Consider the following 26,161-nt stretch of genomic DNA (forward strand, 5'->3'; position numbering starts at 1 on the left):
GCAATGTACCAGACAACATAAAAGTCCTTAAAAATGTAATTTTGCTAAATCTACATCAAAGAGAACCTATTGTAGAGGCAGAAGCATACTGAACAAATTTGTTCTTCAGATACAATAAACCTTTGATTTGAGGGTAACTCAAACCCCTAAAGATACTTACTATGAATGAGTCAGTTATTATAATCAGACACTGATATGGTTTGGTTGGGTCCCCACCCAAATCCCATCTTGAGTTGCAGTTCCCATGTGGTGGGAGGTAATTTAATCATGGGGATGGCTACCCTCACGCTGTTCTTGTGATAGTGAGTTCTCATGAGAGCTGATGGTTTTATAAGGGGCTTTCCCTATTTTACTCAGCACTTCTCCATCCTGCCGCCCCATGAAGAAGGATGTGTTTGCCTCCTCTTCTGCCATGATTGTAAGTTTCCTTAGGCCTACCCAGCTATGCTGAATTGTGAGTCAATTAAACCTCTTTCCTTTATAAATTGCCCAGTCTCAGGTATATCTTTATTAGCAGTACGAAAATGGACTAATACAGACACAAAACTTTAAAACATGAAAGAACAAAACAAAGCTTAAAATAAGAGTAAATATAATGAAGAAAAGAAAGTTAAATACTAAGAAAAATACTATAAAGCAGGGAGGGTAGAGGAAAAGCTCTGGCCTCTCCAAATAGAATGGTAAATAGTAATGCAAACCAAACCCCAAAAGAAGACCTTCGGATTCCAAATTGCCGAGAAGTTTCCATGACTGAGAAGGGGAGGAGGGGGAGGAGCTTTACCATTATTAAGTCTGTTTCCAAATAAAAGGCTTAACAATTATAAATTAGAACAAAGTTATAAAAATGAAAATCTTTAAAAGTTTTTCTAATCAGTATTGAGAATCTGCCTCAACATTTTTGAAAGTTTTTATTATGTTCTAGACATAGTGTTAACCCTGTGCTTATATTATTTCAACCTCACAACAATTCTAGAAGGTCATTTAACAGAAGAGACTTGGATTTTAATAGCTTGTTCAAGTAGTAACACTGATTTTGAATGATATTGTCTCAGACAGTCCCTTTTGAAATTAGTGCATTATTAATCATATTCAACTGTAAAATCACCCTAAGAATAGCACTACCTTCATCTGCCAACTTACGGATTTATGCTGTTGGTTATTTTAGAGAGTAGGTCTCCCTATGTTGCCAGTGGCTATTCACAGGCACACTCATAGCTCACTGCAACCCTGAACTCCTGGGCTCAAGTGATCCTTCCACATCAGCATTTGGAGTAGCTGGGACTAACCGGTGTGCGCCACTAGCCCCACCTTTGCTGGGTTTTGTTTGTTTGTTTGTTTGTTTTGAGAGGGAGTTTCGCTCTTGCTGCCCAGGCTGGAGTGCAATGGCACAATCTTGGTTCACTGCAACCTCCGCCTCCCAGGTTCAAGTGATTCTCCTGCCTCAGCCTCCTAAGTAGCTGGGATTACAGGCATGCGTCACCATGCCCAACTAATTTTGTATTTTCAGTAGAGACGGGGTTTCTCTGTGTTGGTCAGGCTGGTCTCGAACTCCCAACCTCAGGTGATTCGCCTGCCTCGGCCTCCCAAAGTGCTGGGATTCCAGGCGTGAGCCACCATGCCTGGCCTGCTTTACTGTTTTAATACATGAAAAATGTGGCATTATAACTCAGACTGGACTGCAATAAGAAAAGTATGGAAACTGAGATAAAGCCTTCAGAAATTTTTAGAGCAATATGATTATTACAATTATAGTAGCAATTTTTTATCTGTTGAATTGAACAACAATACATTTGGGCTTGTATTTTCTGTCTTTTTTTTTACTTCATTTTCCTACTATTTCATTTCTATAAGTGTATTGGCATGGATTGAAATAAAAATTAAAAACAAAAACTGATCCTTTACCAGGCAGTTTGAGGAATACTGCTGTAGAGCTCTGAGCCAAAAACAGCTTGCTCTCTGTTACCAGCTCTGTGACAAAGAGGAGACATACTCAGGTGACTAACAACCCTCAGACAATCAATCTGAAATTCCACTTGGGCCATCCGTTTTTGTATCAGCTCCATTTATCAACTGGAGCAGCACTGAGTTTATAGTAGGTAATATAGGCTCTCAACCTACTTATGTAACATTGTTATTTAGAGCGAAAGAAAACTATTCATTAGCAATTCAATTGAAAAAACATAAGACAGTGTTAACTGTAAACCAGTGTGTCTCACTCCCTTACCAAACGGGACTTAATTTGTGTAAAGTATGCTTTGGCCTCCTTTGTTTTTTTTTTTATTCTTTATTTTTTTATTTTTTTCTGAGATGAAGTTTCGCTCTTGTTCCCCAGGCTGGAGTGCAATGGTGGGATCTCGGCTCACTACAACCTCCACCTCCCGGGTTCAAGCAATTCTCCTGCCTCAGCCTCCTAGGATTACAGGCGTGTGCCACCACGCTCAGCTAATTTTTGTATTTTTAGAAGAGACGGGGTTTCGCCATGTTGGCCAGGCTGGTGTCGAAATCCTGACCTCCGGTGATCCGCCCACCTCAGCCTCCCAAAGTGCTGGGATTACAGGCGTGAGCTACCGCGCCTGGTCGGCCTCCTTTAAAAGTTAAAAGTGTTTCTCTTTCCCGTATACTGAAAAAATTAACATCCTGATTATCATAGTTACTTACAATTGCATTTGAGAATCAGATTTTTTTTCCTTTGTTTTATAAATTTTTAAGGCATGAAGGTACAGTTGCCAGGTCAAAGTGCAAGGAAGAAGGCCACAAAAGTATCAAGAAAGGTAGTTTTGGGATGAAGAGAAACTGACAGAGAAATCAATGTCACATAAACCTCTTGGTGGTCACATCTGGCAGGCAGACCGACCCCACCACTACTGCAATTTCAGACAACCTGATTTTAACTTATTTTTAAATACTAATCTTGCCATAATTGATCATCTGACTTTTATTCCTGTTCTGAGAAATTCTTAAGAAAAAGCATCGAATGAGAAAGCAGCAGCAAGATTAAAAACATGAATAAAAAGCATATCTTTTCATGTAAATCAAGCTTGTCCAACTCATGGCTCGTGGGCCGCAGGCAACCCAGCAGCACTTTGAATGAAGCCTTACACCAATTCATACACTTTCTTAAAACATTATGAGGGTTTTTTGCATTTTTTTTTTTTTTAAGCTCGTCAGCTCTCTTAGTGTTAAGTGTATTTTATATGTGGTTTGAGATAATTCTTCTTCTGATGTGGCCCAGGGAAGCCAAAAGATTGGACACCGCTGATGTAAATGAAAGTGAACTGTAAAATAATACTAGTCTCTAAGAAAGCCAGACTTCCTTAAAAAGGCAAGTCGTTTATCCAGTGTAGGAGTTTGGGGAATTATTTTCTAAGGAAAGAAATTGTGCTTTCCAGTCCCCCATGAATGAAATTTACTTTTACAAATTTACCAGCTCACTAGTTTCATTATAACATTGGTCCATCATAACGGCATATTTTACCTAGAAAAAATATTTAGTTCCTAGGAGACAGAAATTCTAGTTGAATTCTAAGATGTCTTTAAGTTATATATAACTTTCATTTTTTATTCTAATAGCTCAAAATGCATTGCATCTACTCTAATAATAAACAGATATTATGAATGCTGATTTATAGCATTTTAAGACCTACAGCTGGAAAAGACCACTTGACCGTCAATTTAAGAAAGCCACAAATGACATGACATACTAATTACATTATAATGGCCCAGTTAATAATACCACTCCTGTAAACATTTCCTTCCAGTGAAAAAGGAAATAGTATATATCTGCATATTGCAATAATCATTCAAGGAAGTTTGAAAAAATACTGAAATTGGTAAAGTTATAAGCATTTTATAGAAATAAAAAGTTTTACTGGTTGCTTATCAGAACTATAATTATTCATAAATATTACTTCAATAAGTTTAAAAATATACAAACCAACCCAAATCTCACACATGTTGGCCCTACTAATGTCAATTCAATTCTAATATAATTATAAGAAAATACGATAATGTCAAAGGAAACACGGCAGGTTCACAAAGTACTGGGCAGGCAGGTAACCCAAATAAGTGAAATAGGCTTCAAGGACAAGGAGGACTGTGCCTAACAGCTGCTACTCAGCCCAACCCAACCTTTGCCTTGAGGAGATACTGGTAAAGAACAACAATAATAAACTTTCTGCTAATAGAACAGCCTGCAGGCTGGATTCCGCACACAGGCTACCATGTATAGGTATCTTGTACCTTTGCCAAAATGCTTAGTGGCGACGAACTGGTATGAGTTAGAAAAGCTAGACTGAAAAAATACCTCTCTTTTGATTCTAATAAACTTCATGAACCTATCCAGTCTCTGTTTCCTCACCTATGTCAATGATTTTTCTTTTCTTTTCTTTTTTTTTTTTTTTAAGAGAAGGAGTCTCAATGTTGCCCAGGCCAACTCCTGGGTTCAAGCAATCCTCCCACCTTATCCTCTTGAGTAGCTACGACTATAGGCGCGCGTCAACGCACCGAGCTTGAGTTTTTTAAGTGAGGTTAGGTAATGCACATAATTTTTTAAAATGCTATCATTAGATGCGGAGGGGTACAGATTAAAAAGGAAACAGAAAAAGAGCAGCAACAATTTAAGCCTCTGTTCCATCTGGCTATGGGCTTTACTTTTCCTCAAACTGACAACACCTTGTCCCACCTTCTTTCCCACCCACAGGCTATTTTCACCTGTAATGTCTCCTCTTCCTCAGGTTTCTTCAAGGTGTACTTAATGTTTCATTTATACTTCTCCTTTTTACTTCAGGCCTCCTTTGAAAGTACTTTCAGGAATGGCATTGAAACTAGGGCCTATTTTACTGCTGAACTCTAGGACAAACTCATGAAATCTTGTAGTAGATTTTCCCCTAAATCTTTGAACACTGTGCACTTCGTGAATTATTTATGCCTACCTAAAGGGCCTATCGGCATGTTCATTGAACAGTGCTTCTTCTTCCTGGGACTATCTTCCCGGGACCCTCGCTTAATGTTTGTTCAAGGAATGCCAATCAAATTAACGAAAATGTCAAAACATATTAAAAAAAAATTAATTGCTAAGCAAATAGATTTGAAACAACTTCAGAATATCAATTCCAAGGCTCCCCTTCTTTAAAAGGAAATGTGAGTTAAGAACAATCTAATTTAGTTTTTTCTTACATTCATTCTAGTACACGCACCCAAAAAACAAAACAAAACAGCTTTCCTCAGAAAGGTGCGTTTGACTTTCTCAAAAAGAAGTTATATTGATTTCAGTTCATGAGGACAAATAACTTTCTCCATCTTTTTTTTCTTTTTCTTTTCTTTTTTTTTTTTTTGGAGACACGATCTCACTCTGCTGTCCAGGCTGCACTGCAGTGGCCCAAACATGGCTCACTGCAGCCTCAACTACCTGCAGTCAAGGGATCCTCCTGCTTCAGCCTCCCAAGTAGCTGGGACCACAGAAGCACACCACCACTTGGGTAATTCTTAAATTTTTGTAGGGACGGGGTCTTGCCACGTTGCCCAGGCTGGTCTAGAACTCCTGGGCCCAAACGATCCTTCCACCTCAGCCTCCCAAAGTGCTGAGATTACAGGCGTGAGCCACCGCGCCCAGCCCTCTGTTTATTTTCTTGATAACAATCTGGAATCTTGATTCCATGAAACCTCTGAGAATCAAAAGAAATGTTATGGTGCCGCTCCCCAGGTAAACGCACAGAACCTCAAATTTTTGTAAGCGATTCTAGGGAATTGCTTATGGAATACTCCGGGATCTTCCGTGGAAAATCTATCCACCCTAAGTTAAGAACTCCACTGCTGAATATGAGGTTTGTTTCTATTATTAAGTGTTACGTATCTTTTTAAAAAGATAGTCTTTCTTAATGAGGCCTTCAGCTTTGAGATTTAACTAGGGAAGCAGCTTCCCTTTGCAACTAAAACTACTACCTCACAGCCATCCCGACAGCTGACAGAAAGTTGAGAATTTCTTACCTCTGAGAAATTAACAGCCAAGGGAATGATTCCAGCCACGTAACATCCCACCAACATAGCCAAAGACAGTAGGCTAATGGAGATGAAATCATCCATTCTGCCCTTCTTTATTCACCCACCACCACTAGACAACAAATTTCCAGTGGCTTTAAAAGGTGCTTAGGTTCTTTAAACAGGTGTGGTGGTTCCAAGTGAGTGGGCTTTCCAGTTCTTTAGGCCTCCTCACCAGCAGATGTGTTCACGAGGCACCTTCCTCTTGAACGTACCCGGAAACAGACCCTTGTTGCTGATATTAGCACCAGAGAAAGCTTACAGCAATCTAGGGTCCCAGGCTCTGGGTTCTGAGATGCCAGTCATTAGATTCTCGTGGGTTAACAGAGATGGGAAAAGTCAATGGGGAAAATGTGCGAATGATCGATTTCTTCGATTGTCGGAATGAGAGTGGCACAACGTCTTACGCGGCGGCGGGTGACTCAAGCGAACCTGTTCGTTCCCTAGGCGCCCCTGTCTCCAAGAGGCGGCCCCGAAGGTGATCCGCCCCCCACGGCAGGAAACCAGCCCACCAGTCCCAGCAAACTGTCCTCTGAGCCTGGGATGCGGAAAGGAGTCCTGCAGGTCTCTAACGATGGGTCCTAGGGGTTCAGCAGCAAAGTTGACACAAAGCTGTCTCTGCCCTATACCCGGTGCTGCCCATGGTACTGCACTCGGCCGGGCCTTGACCCGGAGTCGCCGATACTACAGCTGCCATGGCCGCCAAGTGGCACCTCTTCATTCCATCCACTTCCGGATTGTCTAACCGCCCCCTCCTTTACAAGGGCACTTCCGGGTTACAACCGACCTCTGGCCCGCGATACTTACGTTGCCGCCATTTTTGAGTAGGGCTAATTAAAGATGTCTGATGTCACTGTCTACACCGGTGCTCACTTGAGCCGTATGTTTAATAACGAAAGTACGGAAGACAGCGTCTTGAAACAAAATAATTCTTCCTAAAGCTCGGAAACTTTCCCTTACTTACCTTTTTGCCTTTATCGAAGATGGCTGAAACAGAGTCAGTATCTGCTCTAGCTGCCGGAAGTGACTGTGCCTCTATGATCCAAAAGGCTCTTTTGCGTTGAATTTTCGACGACTTCCGGCGGCTCCTCTCGCGGGGATTGGCTGTTAGCGGCGTTGTGGCTAAGCTCGTGTAACGGCGGCGGTGTCGGCAGCAGCTGCAGCGAAGAGAGTTTGGCGCGATGGTGAGAAAGGCCCCCGCGGCTACCCGAGTCCGAGTCCCCGGCCTCCAGAGCGACCCCAGCCCTATACATTTTCCTCTCCCCACGAGCCCCATGCAGCGCGGCGTGATGCTCCCCGCCACTCCAGTTGGTGGATGGATCCTTCTTCCCGCCGCAGAGACGCCAGGCCTGACTCTAGGCCCCGGAGCGCCAGTCCGCCCTGCGGTTGCGCGCCCGCCTGCTCGCTCGGGTCAGGCGTGCCTTGGACCTGAGGATGAGCTCTCTCCCGATTGTTACTCGGTAGAGGGAGGCATAGGAATGGTGTTTTTTTTTGGTTTGTTTTTTGAGACAGTCTCACTGTATCGCCCAGGCTGGAGTACAGTGGTGTGATCTCGGCTCACTGCAACCTCCGCTTCCTGGGTTCAAGCAATTCTCCTGCCTCAGCTTCCCAAGCTGGGATTACAGGCGCCCACCACCTCGCCCGGCTAATTTTTGTATTTTAGTAGAGATGGAGTTTCATCATGTTGGCCAGGCTGGTCTCGAACTCCTGACCTCAAGCAGTCTACCCGCCTCGGCCTCCCAAAGTGCTGGGATTACAGGCGTGAGCCACCGGGCCCGGCCGGGGATGGTGCTTTTTCCCTCCAAATGCTCTAGCCTGCTGTAGGAACAATGGGCCAGGGTTGTGTAACCTTTTCTCGAAGCTGACAGATCCAGCTTACTATACCCAGCATGTGGGCCAGGAGAGGTCGTATTTACTTTGTAGTGTTTTCTCAGCTTTCGTTTTCCTGTGCTCTGCCTTTTTTTTTTTTTTTTTTTTTTTTTTTTTTCCCTATTTCTGAGACCTCTAGGTAGTTCATGTGGCGCGTCCCTCAGCCCTCGATCCTGTTCTTATCTGTATTTATATCCTCTTGGGGCTGGAGACTGAAAAGTAGGCTCAGCTCAGAGACCAGCTCTATTAGAATCCAACCAGGATGATCAGTAAGCTCCAATTCGAAGAAAGTGACCAAAACTGGCTTGAGAGGTGGTATAATCTGTAAAGAATTTGAGCAGGAAAGCAATGCCATTTAAAAATGACCACATTTTTAAAAATGTATCATGTTACGTTCTTAGTGGTTTTTAATCCCTGTTTTTGGGCAGTAAGTATTGAAAATAGTAAACTTTGCCCAGTGTTCATTTTAAGACTAGATATAAAAAGCAACATGCTGTATAGCTTATTCCATTGTTACGCTTTCAAATTAGTCCTTTAATTTGCATTAGAATTGGAATACAATTATAGTAGCAGTTGAGATAGCTAGTGTATAGGTGCAAGCTCTGTTGCAAGAATGCACGTGGTTTCTACAAAATTATTTTTTCTTAACAAATGACTCATTGAAACTTTTTGAGTAGCTAGCTTACAAAGACTTCTGTGTAACAAATAATCTAATGCTTTCTGTGGCTTTTAAATCGATTTAACAAAGGCTTTGACTGTTCAGGTTATAGGTGAGAGTTCTTCGTCTCTTGTCACCAAGTTCCGTTTTTATCTCACACCCTCTCAAACTTTCAGTCAAAGTGATTTAATTATTGATGGGGAGAGAAGAGTATAACCCTTTGTTTTGCGTGTCATGTTAAATGTACTATTTTTCCATTGTTTATTCAGCTATTTCAGCTCCAATTTGATGGTTAAAAATTCTGATCATTTTGGCCGGGCGCAGTGGCTCACGCCTGTAATCCCAGCACTTTGGGAGGCCGAGGCGGGCAGATCACCTGAGGTCAGGAGTTCGAGACCAGCCTGACCAACATGGAGAAACCCTGTCTCTACTAAAAAGACAAAATTAGCGAGCGTGGTGGCATATGCCTGTAATCCCGGGTATTGGGAGGCTGAAGCAGAAGATTCTCTTGAACTCGGGAAGCAGAGGTTGTGGTGAGCTGAGATCGCGCCATTGCACTCCAGCCTGGGCAACAAGAACTCTGTCTCAAAAAAAAAAAAAAAAAAAAAAAAAAAAAAATTATTTTCATTCCAAAACAGTTAGGGTTCCTGTTGTTAGGAAATTTTTGTTTTCTGGTTTTTGGCTGAAAAATACTAGTACAGCAGAAGAGAAGGAAAAAAGTGAATAGTTTGATTTGGGACTGGGTTTACAGTGGAGTTGCATCATACTTGCATTTAATTAATCAACCTTACACGGGTAGCAAAAAATTGGATGGGTCATATTTTCAACAGACCAGTGAATTCTCAGCTGGATGAGATTTTTTGCTCCCTAAGGGACATTTGTCACAAAGAATCAGCCAGCTCAAAATGTAATAGAGCCCAGGTTGAGAAACACTGAGATTGACTTGTTAGTGACTGAACACTAACAAAAACATGTTCCCCAGTGAGCATGAAGTGGAAGACACGTCTGTCTGCTATTTTTCGGGCATATTTCACATTTCTCGTAGTGTGATAACCTAACATTCTGTGTGATTCTAATACCTGGTTTTGGTATGAGAAAGCCCAGTAAGGCAAGTCATCTACTAGGTGAATAGTTCAATGGATTTTTAAGGGTAATTCTTATGATGGTTTATATTGCTAATTTATCTACTGCTTTAATGTTAAGTCTAACCCCTGGATAAAATGTGACTTTGCTCTTATGCTAAGGTTGGCAAAAAAAATTGAAACCATGCTTGTGATTATTACACTATTTCCCCTTTTGTTTCCTTTCATCAGCCCATCTGAGTTTTTATTAATGACTTAAGAGCATTAAAGATGGAAAGTGACCACTGGAGACAGAAAACCTAAGCAGGTTTATAATTTAGTTGGGAAGAAAAGATACAAAAGAAAAAGGAAGACAAGGTAGCTTATACTGATAACTTGTAGGCAGTAAATACAGTAGGACTGGGAGACTTAGGGAGACCTTACGGCAGAGTTGTGAATCCAGCTAGATCCTACACTTGGACTAAGACATAAATATTTTTGTGGGAAAAGTATCCTAATTACTTTTTTTTTTTTTTTTTTTTTTTTAAGAGATAGGGTCTCACTCTTCGATGCAATGGTGTGATCATGGTGCACTGCAGTCTCAGCCTCCTGGGCTCAAGGAATCCTCCTGCCTTAGACTTCCAAAGTGCTGGGACAACAGGCATGCACCCAGGAAATTTTATTTTATTTTTTTAGAGACAGGGTCTTGCTGTGTTGCCCAGGCTGGTCTCAGGCTTCTGGCCTCAAGTGATTTTCCACCCCTCAGCCTCCCAGAGGATGAGGATTACAGGCATAGGATGCCATGCCTGGCCTCTCTAATTACATTTTAATAACTAGCAATCATTATTGCATTACAAATGGGGATTTTTTTTTTTTTATCATACTATGAATTTCTCAAATAGAAACTTATATTGAAATCATGTTTCCCCCCTGCAGTCTCACACCATTTTGCTGGTACAGCCTACTAAGAGGCCAGAAGGGAGAACTTATGCTGACTACGAATCTGTGAATGAATGCATGGAAGGTAAGTTTAACACTAATCAAGGGGTAGAAAAATGTCTCATTTAGGAACTGGGTTTTCCCCTACCAAATTTTTTTTTTTTAAAATAGTCCATCCACCCCAGGCCCTGCCTTTATCACTTCCAAACCTCCAAACTTCTTGAATTGCTAATTTTAGGCGGGAAAGCAGATATTTAGGATGGACCATAATTATTGAACATCCTATTTATTTATTTGTTTGTTTATTTATCATTTGAGACAGTCTTGCTCTGTCATCCAGACTGGAGTGCAGTAATGCAATCTCGGCTCATGCAACCTCCACCCCCCAGGTTCAAGCGATTCTTGTGCCACGGCCTCCCTAGTTGCTGGGACTACAGGCATGGGCCACCACAGCCAGCTAATTTTTTATGTGTTTAGTAGAGACAGGGTTTCACCATGTTGGCCCGGCTGGTCTCGAACTCCTGACCTCAAGTGATCCACCAGTCTTGGCCTGTTGAACATTTTAAACGTTAATTATGTATATACTATCCTCCTTGCTGTAAGTATTAGGTGTTTGTTTTGTTTTGTTTTTTTAAACTAATGTATATAGTGAATGACTTTCCAGAGCTTCTTGTTTTATAAATATCCTGTTATTATTTGTCACATGTTATTTTGTTATAGTATAGAAATATTTTACAGGTATCCCTTATATATTCTGGTTAAACTCAAGCACTATAGACTTGCGTGTCTGTTTTTAATAGGTTGTTTTAATAGATTTAAGGGATACAAGTGCAGTCTTCTATAGATATATTGCAAAGTAGTAAAGTCTGGACCTTTTTTTTTTCCTTAAGAGACAGGGTCTTGCTCTGTCACCCAGGCTGGGGTGCAGTGGTGATCATGGCCTATTGCAGCCTCAGTTTCTTGGGCTCAAGCAGTCCTCCTGCCTCAGCCTCCCAAATAGCTGGGACTACAGGCACCTGCTGCCACACCTGGCTAATTTTTTGTTTCTTTTTTTTATAGAGATGGGTCACTGTGTTGTACATGTTGGTCTCAGACTTCTAGCCTCAAGCAGTTCTCCTGCCTTAGCCACCCAAAGTTCTGGGATTACAAGTGTGAGCCACCGCGCCCAACCAAGTCTGGGTTTTTAGTGTAACCATCACCTGGTGTACATTGTACACAGTAGTGATTTTTCATCCCTCACCTTTCTCCCACCTTTAGTCTCCAGTGTCAGTTATTCCACTCTGTCCATGTGCACACATTATTTAGCCTCCACTAATAAGTGAGAACATTAGATGTTTGACTTTCTGAGTTACTTCACTTGAGGTAATGACCTCCAGCTCCATCCATGTTGCTACAAAGACATGGTTTTATTTTTTTAATAGCTGAGTAGTAATCCATGGTATGTATATGTATGCATACTCATACACCACATTTCCTTTATCTAGTCATCCATTGATGGACACTTAGGTGATTCCATGACTTTGCTGTTGTGTATAGTACTGCAGTAAACATACAAGTGCATTTATCTTTGTTTCTTTTTGTTTTTTGAGATAGAGTCTCACTCTGTCACCCAGGCTGGAGTGCAGTGGTGCAGTCTCAGCTCACTGCAACTTCTGCCTCCTAGGTTCAAATGATTCTCCTTCCTCAGCCTCCTGAGTAGCTGGGACTACAGGTGTGTGCCACCACACCCAGCTAATTTTTGTATTTTTAGTAACGACAGGGTTTCACCGTGTTGACCAGGCTGGTTCCGAACTCCTGACCTCAAGTGATCCACCCACCTCAGCCCCCCAAAGTGTTAGGATTACAGGCGTGAGCCACCACTCCTGGCCGTCTACTCTAATTCTTAAAGAAGAACATGGCATTTTTTCTTCATCTCTTTTCAGATCCATTTCTCTGCTGACATTTCTGCTTGCTATTGATGTAGATTTTGTATGCAAACTCTTAGCAAATTGTTTCCTAACCTGTATTATCATGTTTGGTGTTTGATTCTGCAATACTCTTTATTAACTTTTGCTGATTTTAATAAAGTCTAACTTTAAAAAAAATTAATATACTTTATTTCTCAGGGCAGTTTCAGGGTTGTAGAAAAATTGAACAGAAACTACAGTTTTCCCATATTACTCTCTTTCTTCACCCCTACACGATTTCCCCTATTTTTAATGAATCTCTTTGGTGTGGTACATTTGTAACAGTGATGAACCAGTATTCATTACTGATACATTATCATTAAGTAAAGTTCGTAGTTTATACTAGGTTTCATTCTTTATGTCCTACATTTCTGTGGATTTTCCCAAATGCGCAGTGTCATTTGTCCGCCATTACAGCGTCACACAGAATGGTTTCACTGCCCTGCCCTAAACATTGCTTGTGCTCTACCTATTCATCCCTTCCTATCCCACCCTCAACCTCTGGGAACCATTGTTCTTCTCACTGTCTCCATAGTTTTGCCTTTTCCAGAATGTCATATAGTTGGAACCATTATCGTGTGTGGCTTTTTCTTACTGGCTTTTTTGACTTAGCAATGTGCATTTAAGTTTCCTCCATGTCTTTTCATGACTTAGTAGCTCTTTTTCTTATTCTAAAAATTAAAAATGGTGATTTATTTCCCATTTAAAAAGCTAAAACAAAAAAAAAGTTAAAATGATTATTAAATAAGTTCTCACATGTTGTGATTGCCAAATGGTAATTTTATTATTCTATTTTTTTTTTTTTTTTTTAGAAAAAAACTTCTGTAGATCGAATCTTTTTTCTCCTCCCCTCTCACTATTTTTTAAGAGCAGTTAAAGACTATTTAAGACCATGTTTTTAGAGCAGTTTTAGGCTTATGGGAAAATTGTTTGGAAAGTACAGAGCTCCAGCATACGCCTTCTTTCTTCCACTTCTTAGTTTCCCCTATTAGTGTATTTTCTGTTAGTCTGATTACACTTGTTGCGATTGATGAATTAATATTGATAGATGATTATTAACTAAAGTTCACAGTTTGTTAGGGTTTACTGTATGTGTTGAACATTCTGTGGGTTTTGACATGTATAATTACATGTATCTACTTTTACTGTATCATACAGAGTAGTTTCACTCCCAAAAATCCCCATTGCCCTACCTATACCTCCTTCCTTGCCACCACCCCCAAACCCCTGATCTTTTCACCATCTCTGTAGTTTTGCCTTTTCTGGAATGTCATGTTGGAGTTAGTGGAGTATGAAGCCTTTTCAAATTGGCTGCTTTGACCTAGCAATATGCTTTTTTTTTTTTTTTTTTTTTTTTTTTTTTTTAAACTGTCACCCATGCTGGGGTGCTGTGATGCAATCTCAGCTCACTGCAACCTCTGCCTCCCTGGTTCAAGCGATTCTTCTGCCTCAGCCACCCAAGTAGCTGGGATTACAGGCCTGCGCCACCACGCCTGTTGTTTTGTATTTTTAGTAGAGACAGGTTTTACTCTTTGGCCAGGCTGGTCTCAAACTCCTGACCTCAAGTGATCCATCCACCTTGGCCTCCCAAAGTCTGGGGATCACAGGCTTGAGCCCCCACGCGTGGATGACCTAGCAGTATGCTTTTATGGTTCTTTCTTTTTGTGTGTGTGGCTGTGTAGCTCATTTCTTTTTATTGCTGGATAATATTCCCTTGAATGAATGTACTACAGTTTGGTTTTCCATTCACTTATTGAAGAACATCTTGTTTGCTTCTATTTTTTGGCAATTACGAATAAAGCTGCTATAAACATTTATGTGTAGGTTTTTGTGTAGACCTAAGTTTTCAGCTCATTTGGGTAAATACGTAGGAGAGTGATTGCTAGATTATGTGGTACGAGTATGTTTAGCTTTGTAAGAAACTGCCGAACTGTCTTCAGACATGGCAGTACCATTTTGCATTCCCACTAGCAGTGAATGAGTTTCTGTTCCACATCCTTACCAGCATTTGGTGTTGTCAGTGTTTTAGATTTTAGCCATTCTGAGGTATCTTATTGTTTTAATTTGCAATTCCCTAATGACATATAATGTCATCTTTTCATATGCTTATTTGCTGTCTACATCTTTATTGAGGTATCCACATCTTCTGCCCATTTTTCATTGATTATGGTTGAGTTTTAGGAGTTCTTTGTATATTTTTGGACACTAGTCCTTTATCAGATAGATGTTTTATAAAGGTTTTCTCCCAGTTTGTGGTGTCTTCTCACTTTCCTAATAGTGTCTTTTAGAGCCAAAAGTTCTTTACTTTTATAAACTTTAACTTACACATTTTTCTTTTTGTTGTGCTTTTGGTGTCATATCTAAGAAACCATTGCTTTATCCAAGGTCACAAATATTAATGCCTTTATTTTTTTCTATGGGTCTTATACTTTTAAGTCTCTGGTCTGTTGTAGGGTTGTGTCCAAGTTCATTCTTTCACATGTGACTATCCACTTGTCTGAGCGTCATTTGTTGAAAAGACTGTTCTTTGTGGAATTGTTTTGGCATGCTAGTCAAAAAGCGGTTGACCATAAATGCGAGGGTTTGTTTCTGGGCTCTCATTTCTGTTCCATTGATCTAGATACCTATCCTCATGCCAATACCATATTGTCTTGATTGCAGTAGTTTCATAGTAAGTCTTGAAATCGGGAAGTTTGAAGCCTCCTGTGTTGTTCATTTTCAAGATTATTTTGGCTGTCTTGGGTCCCCTGCATTTTTGTGTCAAATTTAGGATTAGATTGTTGCCTTCTGCAAAAGCAGCTTGGATTTTTACAGGAATTGCATTGAATCTGTAGATCATTTGGGGGAGTATTGCCATCAGGTCTTCCAACTCATGAACGTGGAATGTCTTTCCGTTTATTAAGCATGGCATGGTGGCTCATACCTGTCATCCCAAGACTTTGGGAGGACAAGGCGAGCGGATTGCTTGAGCCTAGGAGTTTTGAGACTAGCCTGGGCAACATGATGAAGCCCCTGCTCTCCAAAAAGTACAAAAATTAGCTTGGCATGGTGGTGCATACCTGTAGTCCCAGATCCTTGGGAGGATCACTTGAACTTGAGAGGTCAAGGCTGCAGTGAGCTGTAATTGGGCCACTGCACTCCAGCCTGGGCAACAGAATAAAACATTGTCTCAAGGGAAAAAAAAGTCTTTCCATGACATTTTATAGTGTAGTGTACACTTTTTGTACTTCTTTTGTTAGGTTTATTTCTAAGAGTTTTATTCTTTTTTATACTGTTATAAATGGAGTTTTCTTAATTTTATTTTCAGATTTGTTGTTAAGCCATAGAAATAGAATTTTTCATATACTGATCGTATATCCTGCAACCTTGCTGTACTCATTTATTAGTTCTAATAGATTTTTATTGTTTCCTTAGGATTTTCTATCTACAAGATAATGTCATCTGCAAATAATGATAGCTGTATTTCTTCCTTTCCAATCTGAAGGCCTGTAATCTCTTTTTCTTGCCTAATTGCCCTGGCTAGAACTTCTAGTACAATGTTGAATATAAGTAGCAACAGTAAATATTCTGGTATTCTTCGTAATCTTAGCAGAAAAGCATTTCGTCTTTAACCATTAAGTATAATGGAGGCTGGGCGTGGTGGCTCATGCCTGTAATCCCAGCACTTTGGGAGGCCAACCCGGGTGGATCACCTGAGCTCAGGAGTTTGAGACCAGCCTGGGCAACATGGTGAGACCCCATCTCTACTAAAAATACAAAAATTAGCCAGGCTTGGTGGCGTATACCTGTAATCCCAGCTACTCTGGAGGCTGAGGCTGAGGCAAGAGAATTGCTTGAACCTAGGAGGTAGAGGTTGCGGTGAGCCAAGATTGCTCCATTGCACTCTGGCCTGGGTAACAAGAGTGAAAACTCCATCTCAAAAAAAAAAAGTATGGTAACTGTGGGTCAATGCCTTTTTAAGATATATGAATTTATTTTCCTAGTTTTTGTTTTCTTTCCATTCAGTAACTCATGGGTGATATTCTGTGATCACAATGTAGTATGCCAGTAGGAATCAAAAACCCTAAGATAGTTTTTTGGTAGTTCTGTGGTTGAATAGTATTTTTACTAGGAAATTTATAAAGTTAAATTTATAAAGTTAAAAATACATAAGCTAATAAAAGGTTTATGTATACAGTATAGGACATGTTTTTTCTAGATAACTGGCATTTATGTCACTTATCCATTCATCATAATAGTCTTAAAATAGTTGACAGTAGGAGTAGACTGAAAAGGTATATTCTCCTTTTGTGGGAATAAGAAAGGAGAGTATCAGGCCAGGCACGATGGCTCACGCCTGTAATCCCAGCCCCTTGGGAGGCTGAGGCGGGCTGATCACCTGAGGTCAGGAGTTCAAGACCAGCCTGGCCAACATGGTGAAACTGCATCTCTACTAAAAATACAAAAAATTAGCTGGGTGTGGTGGCAGGTGCCTGTAATCCCAGCTACTTGAGGGACTGAGGCAGGAGAATCGCTTGAACCCAGGAGGCAGAGGTTGCAGTGAGCCAAGATCGCATCATTGCACTCCAGCCTGGGCAACAAGAGCAAAACTCTTGTCTCAAAAAAAAAAAGAAAAGAAAGGAGAGTATCATTGATTAAAAACTAAATAGATAATGTATTCGGTAGCTAATTATAATTAGTGATGTGGGCTTGCTATTAATGATTTTGCTTATTATCTTTTTTATTATATTTCAGTACTTACATCCTTATTCATGTGCTAATGCTTTATATGTATTATTTCAAATAAACTGACAATTCTATGAAGAGGCACTCTTAACTCTGTTTGACAGATGTGGTTCAGGGAATGGAGTTGTTTGTCCTCGGTTTGACAAGGGCAGAGCTGGAACTCAAGTCTGTGTGAATCCATAGTCCAGGATCTTAAATACACGTTAGGATAATCTCTTTCCTTGTTGCCAATTTTTAATTTTTAATTTTTTTTTTTTTTTGGATTTTTTATTTTTTTGCTCTGTGGCTTTAGGAAGAATTACTGAAAAACCTGTTAAGACCCACAGTGATATTTGTTTGAGCCATCAGATGGCAAGTCTTGAAAGTCCCTTAGCTCCAATGGTTTGAAGTAATCATTTTATTATTAAGACACAAAATAGTTACACCAACATTGTGGTGAATTTCTCGGCTGCCCAGACTGGAGTGCAGTGATGCAATCATGGCTCACTGCAGCCAAGTGATTCTCCCACCTCAGTTTCCCAAGTAGCTGGGACCACAGGCACATGCCATCAGGCCTGGCTAATTTTTTAATTTTTGTAGAGATGAGGTCTCCCTGTGTTGCCCAGGCAGGCTGGTCTTAAACTGCGAGGCCGCTGCACCTGACCTGGTGAATTTATAAAATAAAAAAGTATTTGCTAGTGGCAATAATCAAAAGCCATCAATCGATCATCTTTTCCCCAGCCCAACTTTATTAAAGTAAATATGATATCAACATATAGCACTGCTCATATCTAGAAGTGTATACGATTTTAAGATTTTGCTTTTTTTCCTATCCTTTCTTAGGTGTTTGTAAAATGTATGAAGAACATCTGAAAAGAATGAATCCCAACAGTCCCTCTATCACATATGACATCAGTCAGTTGTTTGATTTCATCGATGATCTGGCAGACCTCAGCTGCCTGGTGTAAGTATTGGCCAACATGTCTGTTATCTTGTATTTTCTATTGTTTTTCTGTCTCTTTGAGGTGATTTATGATATTGGGAGCTAACTATGTGCCTGACACTGATCTTTGCATTTGCATAGGGTATAGTAATTAATATTTCTCTTACAGAAATAAGAGATTGGCAACATAAAGCCAAAGGCACAGAAAAAAAGAACTTTGCTAATTGATATAGTTAGTATCCAGTAAGGCTCCTAATTAAGACGTTCCATGTCCCTGTTCTTTGTTCCTTATACCTAATATTTTTTTTCCTTTACAGTCTTTGTCCTAAAGCCATTGGTTTGGGATTAAAACTAAGATTATCTTTTTTTCATGACATTTCAAAAACTTAAATATGTGTAGGGCTGAAATTGAATTTAATTTCAATCTTACCCTGTGTAAATATATATTTTTTGGTATGTAATAATGAGATTTTTTTAACATATTTGTTATAGCTTGTATTGATAATCTGCTTCTGACAACTGCTAACAAGTAGCATAAAGTATTACTATAGACTTACCTAATCTTTTTTACATTAATGAACAGAAATTGAGGGTAAATACAGCTCATTTAACTAGCACCTTATGATACAATACTCAATCATCAGATACTTGAATACTTATTACATGCCAAGTGCTGTGCTAGAAGTTGAAAAAGCAGTGATGAGAAATATACAAGTCTTACTCATAGGCACTTCCTGGATCACCACTGGAGCCAGTCCTGGAATGTGGCTGCACCATGCTGTCTCCCCAAAAGTTCCAAAACATGCATTTCCTTGGAATGTTTGAGTTTTGTTTTGTGTACTTCTTCATTGTGTTCCAGTTGTAGCCATTTCACTTTGGTCACTCAAAACATTCAAATGAATGTTGCATGGTACTTTAAGCCATCCAGACATCCATAGGAAAAACATACCAGACAGAGGGGATGGTGGACAGCTTGTGTAGAAGTCCTGAAGTACGGGTGCCTGGCATGTTTGAAGTCATTAAGGAAGACTTTGAGGCTGCAGAGGAATGAGTGAAGGAGAGAGTCTTAGGAGATTGGAGGGTAGGGAGCAATGATATCCTGGAAGCCAGTGCAGAAGTGTATCGTATCATCAATAGGTCAGATAAGTAAGGACTGAGAATTTAATTGACCTCTGGATTTCACACTGTGGAAGTATTTGATGGCTTCCAAAACAGTTGTGGTATAGTGCCAGGAGTAAAAATGCTTACAGATTTCAGTGTATGGAAGGGAATGAAAAGAGAGGATTTATAGGTGGCTATTACAGGCTTGCTTTTTTTTTTTTTTTTTTCCCAAAGAATTTTGCTTGAAAGAACAGAAAAATGGGGTTGTAGCTGGAGAAGGAAATTGGTTTTTTTAAGGTGGAAAAAGTAATGGTAAGTTTGTAGGCTGATGGGATGATCTACTAGAGAAGGAGAAACTGATAGCTCAGATTGGTTCTTGGACAGTTCATTCATGAAAAAGGGAGGACAGGCAAATTTGGGAGCTGGGGGGAATTATCTTCTCTATGCTTCAGTTATCTCGGAAAGATAGGGAGCAAGGACACCATTTGAAACAGGTGTTACAGGTTTGTGGAAAAGTAAGAAATAAGCTAGGAAGGTGAAAGAAGTAGGGAACTGCAGTTAATTCAGGGATGTATTAAGTGTCCTCCAATGTACCTATCTGATAATGATTTAAAGTGAAATCAGTCATTGTGATCATGGGATTTTATCCTAGTCTCTTTCACCTGGATGGTTACAGGTGAGGAGTAGGTAGAGAGTAAAGATGTTGCTAAAGGTTGAGGGCATATATGAGGATAACAGCAAGGATTGAATGACCATGAGCTTTAATTGGGTGTGTAGGAGGAGGTGCTGGAAACAGGTAGATAAGTTAATTGTAGGTCCCACTGGATCAAGGATTGCTCACATTAGAGTGTTAGGAAGTGGTGGTCAGAGAATGACATGCTTGAAATTAGGAAATTGAAGTTGTTAGTAATGACAGGGTCTAGGGATCTGGCCAACAGATGGTAGGAGATGAGATCATTAGAGGAAAAGAGTTCATGGAATTGGGAGGCCTAGGTGTTGACAGAATCATCCACTGGATATGAAATTACCAATAATGTGTATATTAATTTATAGAATTTAAGAACAAGTTGCTTTGTTTGTGTTCACTGCTGCATCTCTGGTACATAATTAGGGCTGAGTAAATATTGATTATATAAATGCACGTCATTCATGATGTTGTTTGAGGCATAGCTTTCTAAAATTATTGATAATTTTCTATTTCCCTTATTTGTATTACAGAGCTATATTCTGCATTGATTAAAAATTAATGGTTGTCTTTATGATTTTATAAAAGAACCTTACTGAAACATTCACGATCTAATCCTGATGCTTTTGGGATGTCGTACTTACTCCCAGTAAGTGGGAAGTAAACTTGAAATGAAGGATCATGTTTTACTCGTCTTGGGAGGCTGTGGTTAAGAGCTAGCTGGAGTGGAGAATTAGACATAGCTGGGTTTGAATCCTGTCTCCACCATTTGCTAGCTTCCTTTGACAAGGCCACTTGGTATTGCTAAACTTCAGTTTGCTCATTTGTGAAATTGAGACAAATCTAGTTCACAAGACTCCTTGTGAGGATCAAGTGCTTGCTGAGCACACATTATTAGACATGCCGCAACTCCCTTTTCAACTAGATCGAAGAAGTCAGGATAGAGTTTTATTTTTAATTACAAGCATGTTTTTTAAATTTGCCAGGAGTAGAATGATATGAATTTTAATTTCTACAAGTGAGATAAATTATAAATTTCAAGTGAGATTTAAAAGGCGTTCAGGTTTTTTCAACAATATGAAAATTGAACAGAGTAAAACAGTTATAAGTAACATGTTAATAACGTAAAAGTATGTCATTAATGACAGAACATAACTTTTCTAACTTTGTACTAGACTTTATAAAAAGAAAAATTTAGAGACAGGGTCTTGCTATGTTACCCAGGCTGGTCTCAAACTCCTGGGCTCAAGTGATCCTGCTCCCTCAGCCTCCCCAAGGGGTGAGATTACAGGCATGAGCAACTGTGCCTGGCTGTATGGACTTTAAAATGTAAACTAGAAACCATATCTAGCATACTAAACTGATTTTTAATACAGTATTTGCTATATTAAAGCAAAATAGGGGGGAAGCTTTATTACCTAGATAATTCTTCCCACCTACAGTTGTTCCAGAAATATAGAAGAGAGGTTAATGATAATTTATGACTTTTAATAGTTTCAGAGAGACTGTTAAAAACCATAAATTATCATAGCTTGAAAACCTGTAACTATTTGTTTGTTTCTAATGTTGAAAACTTTTTGGCCTCTGAAAAACTTTCAGAATCAAATTTAGGACTTAAAACTACTTTTCCCAGGTGACTTTGGTTATGTCCTTTTTGTTATTTGAATGTTCAGAAGAAATCAGGTATTGTTTCCAAAGAGGTCACCCACTGCCACAGCACATCCTGTAACAGCATGTCCTCTCCTCTGTTTCATCAAGGACTAAGATTTGGGCCGTTACTCCTCAGACCAGAGACTGGGTCCATTTTTGGTTTGTAGATGGTTGTGTGCTCATTGCTTCTATTAAATTGACATGGCAGTGACATAGGACTTTTTTTAAGTAATTTTTTTTTAACAGTTTGTGTGGAAATGGAATAAATAAGAATCTACTTTGTAACATGGCTAAACCCAGAGCAAACTGACCATGTATTAATAATAAAATGTAGGCATGGAAAATTTGTATTTCGTATACTTAAAGTCAGAGTCAAAGTTTTTCAGTTTTCTGATCTGTATGTTTTTTAAAAAAGCTTTTTGTAAGATGAAAATAATATCCTTTTGATGATGCAGTATTTTCTTGTTTGCTTAGAGACAAAGGACATTTTCACCGTCAGTTATTGTAATGACGAGAGGTATTCCTGATCAGTAAGAGAAGTTGGTATCACTGAAGACGCTGCTGATTTCACTGCCCAGACCCACAGCCTCTCTTCTTATATAAACTTACATTCATTGACCATAACAATAGGTTAAAAGATTCATCTGTGCCAATGACTAGGCATTTTATTAAAGTATGTAACATTTAATTGTCTCATTTTCCAGTACCGGTTAACAGCCATCAACCACACAGCTTTCCATAAAGAAGGCATTATTACTTTTTTTTTTTTTTTTTTTTTTTTTTTTTTGGAGATAGAGTCTCGCACTGTCGCCCAGGCTGGAGTGCAGTGGTGCCATGTCGGCTCACTGCAACCCCCGCCTCCTGGGTTCAAGCGATTGTCCTGCCAGCCTCCCGAATAGCTGGGACTACAGGTGCACGCCACCATGCCCAGCTAATTTTTGTATTTTTTTTTAGTAGAGACGGGGTTTCACAATGTTGGCCAGGATGGTCTTGACCTCTTGACATAGTGACCCGCCGGCTTTGGCCTCCCAAAGTGCTGGGATTACAGGCATGAGCCGCTGGCACCCAGCCTACTATTTGATGAGTTGGAAAATTGCATGCAAGTTGATGGATTCCTAAATGTTCACAAACCAGAGTGATTTTTGTTGGGGGGGAATGGTATAAACAAAGCTTGTCCCACCCAGATATGATAATTGTGAGAAATTTTATTCCTTTTTAAGTTCTTTTCCAGTGTTAATATAAACGTTATAGTCTCTTCTGCCACATTTTGCAGTAGACTAGCTTAGAGCTTATTTAATTAGGAAGCATGGACAGAGTTTTCAGAAAAAATTACATTTTATAATTTTTTAATTTGGTTAAGCATTTTTAAAAATGGGAATCTTGTACATTTTTAATAAACCAGATTGTGACCATACTGTTCAGAGGAAGAATATGATGTTAATTGTATAAAGCATTCCTACTTTGGAATTTATTTCCTTTGTCAAAAATTGTAGTTTAGGTTTCTAACTTAGTGATTAACAGTGAGGACTCTGGAGTCAGGAGTATTTAAAATCTACCTCCAGTCCAGCATTACCTAGCGAATAAGTTGCTTCACTTTTAAAGCCTTGGTTTCTCATTTATGAAAAAGGGGGCCAGGTGCAGTGGCTCACGTCTGTAATCCCAGCACTTTGGGAGGCCGAGGCGGCTGGATCACTTGAGGTCAGGAGTTCAAGACCAGCCTGGCCAACATAGTGAAACCTCGTCTCTACTAAAAATACAAAAAATTAGCCGGACGTGGTGGCACACGCCTATAGTCTTACCTACTCAGGAGGCTGAGGCAGGAGAATCATGAAAACCCAGGTGGCAGAGGTTGCAGTGAGCCAAGATGGTACCACTGCACTCCAGACTGAGTGACAGAATGAGACTCTGTCTCAAAAAAAAGGAGGTGGGCGGGGAGCAGGGATAATTGTACCTACTCACAGGGTTGTAAGAATGAGTTAATTCAGGTAAGAATTTAAAGCAACCCCAGTACTCTGTGACATCTTACTAGATACTACTCACAGTCTCATTGGAGTTTTACTGCTAATGCTAGTCTGTGTACTCCTTACCCTTCTGATTAGAGATATTTTGGAGCTTACTATGTCTCCTGATAATTCTTCTCCATAGGCCTCTAGCATTATTTATTTTAAAAAGCAAATCCTAAAATATAGGTTTAAGATTTCCTTAATACTTTACAGGGGGAGGGAAATCAGCAAGAAATCTTTGTTGCCAGTACATGTTTTTTAAAGGTTTTTTTAGTTAACTCAGAATAAACTTTGCGAATCTAAAGTTTGTTCTAGTGTTTTTTGTTTCTTTGTTTTTTTGTTTGTTTTTGTTTTTGTTTTTTTGAAATGGAGTCTCACTCGTGGGAGTGCCATGGCACGATCTCGGCTCACTGCAACCTCCACTGGTTGAAGCAATTCTCTTGCCTCAGCCTCCCGAGTAGCCAGGACTACAGATGCGTGCCACCATGCCCAGCTAATTTTTGTACTTTAGTAGAGGCAAGGTTTTACCATGTTGGCCAGGCGGATCTTGAGCTCCTGACCTCAAGTGATCCAGCTGCCTTGGCCTCCCAAAGTGCTGGGATTACAGGCATGAGCCACTGCGCCTGGCCAATTTTGTTGTTGTTGTTTTTTAATCACTAAAGGAACCATAAAAATAGAAACTATGTAGGAGACAGAACACATGGTTTCTGGTCATACTCTGTGAAGAAGTAGGTATGTTACATATTGGGCGTTTAGCTTAAAAGTTCTAAGTCATATTTTCTTTTTCCACTGTAAGATTGTACTAGGTGATACGAAGTTCATGTCACTTAAAATTCAACGGCTGTGGAAGTAGCTCTTTCAGCTTTTCATTAAGTTCAGTTTTGGAAATGTGCACATCTGTGCCATCATTGGGCAGTTATAATTTGGGGATTTAAACACCTGACAGTGATTGACCACTGTGACTTTGCTTATTCTTTTTCTCTCCTCAGTTACCGAGCTGATACCCAGACATACCAGCCTTATAACAAAGACTGGATTAAAGAGAAGATCTACGTGCTCCTTCGTCGGCAGGCCCAACAGGCTGGGAAATAATTGTGTTGGAAGCATGGGGGGGGTTGGGGTGGGCTTGGAACACAGGTGTGTACAGCGTGCTGTAGTGGAAGTTTTGTATCATAGTAATCCTGTTTCCACTTTGTTATACTCTAGCCAAGATTGACTGTATTGGATGAAATGTGAGGATCTTGTTCAATCGGAAACCCCCGTTACCCCCTCTTTTTTTCTTTTCTTTTCTTTTTTTTTTTTACTTAAACATTTTTATGATGATTTAGATGAAAGTTGTTCTTCGTCAGTTAATGTTGGTTCCAGTCCTTCAACTGTTCATATCTACTTTATAACATTCATGTACTAACCCTTCTTCAAGATGGGGTGGGGGGTGGAAATGCAGTTTAGCCATGTCCTCAAGATAAAGTCTTGGTAAAAATAAATAAATGTCCTTTAGTTATATTTTCTCCCTGAGTGCTTTTTTTTTTTTTTTTTGTCTTTGAACATTGAATTTTCTTGCAAAGCATTTTTTCATTGTAAGTGTAAAAACCAATAGCCGCTACACAAAGAATTTGAAGAAAGTTTAAGTAGTGTGCAACACATTTTGCTGTGATTTATGTGAAGCTAATATACTTTTACCTCACTTTTCCAGCATAATTAAATGAATCTTAATTATAGCTCCAAGGTTTGTACCTACTATTGATGCAAACATTATAAATGACTTTCTGGTGATATAGCTTGTCTGCAGCAGCAGCAGACAGATGAACTTCTTAGTGTTAATCAAATCAAGTATTCTTTCTAGGAGGTCTTTGTGCCCTTTTCAGAGCCTTTAGTTGGATACTAGTTACCCACTACTGTAGAGAAGCTGTAAGGGCAAGGGAAAAACCACAAAAAAGTATAAGATAGTCTTGTCTCTTTTTTTGTTGTTGTTTTTTTTGAGACAGTCTCACTCCATACCCAGGCTGGAGTGTACTTCAATCATGTCAATCGTGTACTTTCAATCAGCAAGTACATGAGCACTCTCTGATTCTGCCATTGTCACTTTACCAACAGCCAGTGATATCTTGACACAGCATAAGATTGAAAGTTTTTTGGAAGGCTCATGATTGGTCTAATATCCCTGTGTTCCTGCCTCTACTTGCACATTAGGGCCTTAACTATTTTCTTGTTTTATGCAAGACAAAATTTTACCTAGAACATACTCATGTGTGCTCAGTTTTTCTATAGAATAACCTGGTTAATGAAATGTTAACACTGTACCAAGAGATTATTACAATTTTAGGGTGCCTGACAAAATTAAGTGTAGTTGTAGTTAATGTTTCACTGTGAAACCAACCAAATTTTAAAGCTAAAATAGGCTGGGCGTAGTGGCTCACGCCTGTAATCCCAGCACTTTGGGAGGTTGAGGTGGGCAGATCACTTGAAGTCAGGAGTTTGAGATGAGCTGGACCAGCATGGTGAAACCCTGTCTCCACTAAAAATACGAAAATTAGCCGGGCATGATGGCTCATGCTTCTACTGTCCC

The 26,161-nt window shown here is 39.8% G+C and overlaps 2 protein-coding genes across 20 annotated transcripts in view; one reads left to right on the plus strand and one right to left on the minus strand.

Moving 5' to 3' along the window:
• Window positions 1–7,142, minus strand: part of SLC39A9 (solute carrier family 39 member 9) — a 64,154-nt gene extending 57,012 nt beyond the window's left edge. The window contains exon 1 of one of the 2 annotated variants that reach the window (XM_050797390.1): window positions 7,001–7,142. Coding sequence is in view for 1 of the 2 variants with exons in the window: in XM_050797391.1 (XP_050653348.1) it covers window positions 5,986–6,081 (96 nt within the window). In the remaining variant the exon portion in view is untranslated. The other variant, XM_050797391.1, reaches the window with a different exon arrangement.
• Window positions 1–25,098, plus strand: part of ERH (ERH mRNA splicing and mitosis factor) — an 892,055-nt gene extending 866,957 nt beyond the window's left edge. For 7 of the 18 annotated variants that reach the window (XM_050797416.1, XM_050797421.1, XM_050797418.1 and 4 more), the window contains exons 2-5: window positions 7,152–7,220; window positions 10,561–10,648; window positions 18,057–18,177; window positions 24,585–25,098. In XM_050797416.1, coding sequence (XP_050653373.1) covers window positions 7,218–7,220; window positions 10,561–10,648; window positions 18,057–18,177; window positions 24,585–24,687 — 315 coding nt within the window. In that variant the 5' untranslated portion in view covers window positions 7,152–7,217 and the 3' untranslated portion in view covers window positions 24,688–25,098. Of the gene's footprint in view, window positions 1–7,138; window positions 7,221–10,560; window positions 10,649–18,056; window positions 18,178–24,584 lie in introns of those variants that run through there. The other 11 variants (XM_050797427.1, XM_050797429.1, XM_050797424.1 and 8 more) reach the window with 3 other exon arrangements.
• The last annotated feature ends 1,063 nt before the right edge of the window (window positions 25,099–26,161 follow it).

Source organism: Macaca thibetana, chromosome 7 (genome assembly GCF_024542745.1).
Source record: "Macaca thibetana thibetana isolate TM-01 chromosome 7, ASM2454274v1, whole genome shotgun sequence".
NCBI classification, from domain to species: domain Eukaryota; kingdom Metazoa; phylum Chordata; class Mammalia; order Primates; family Cercopithecidae; genus Macaca; species Macaca thibetana.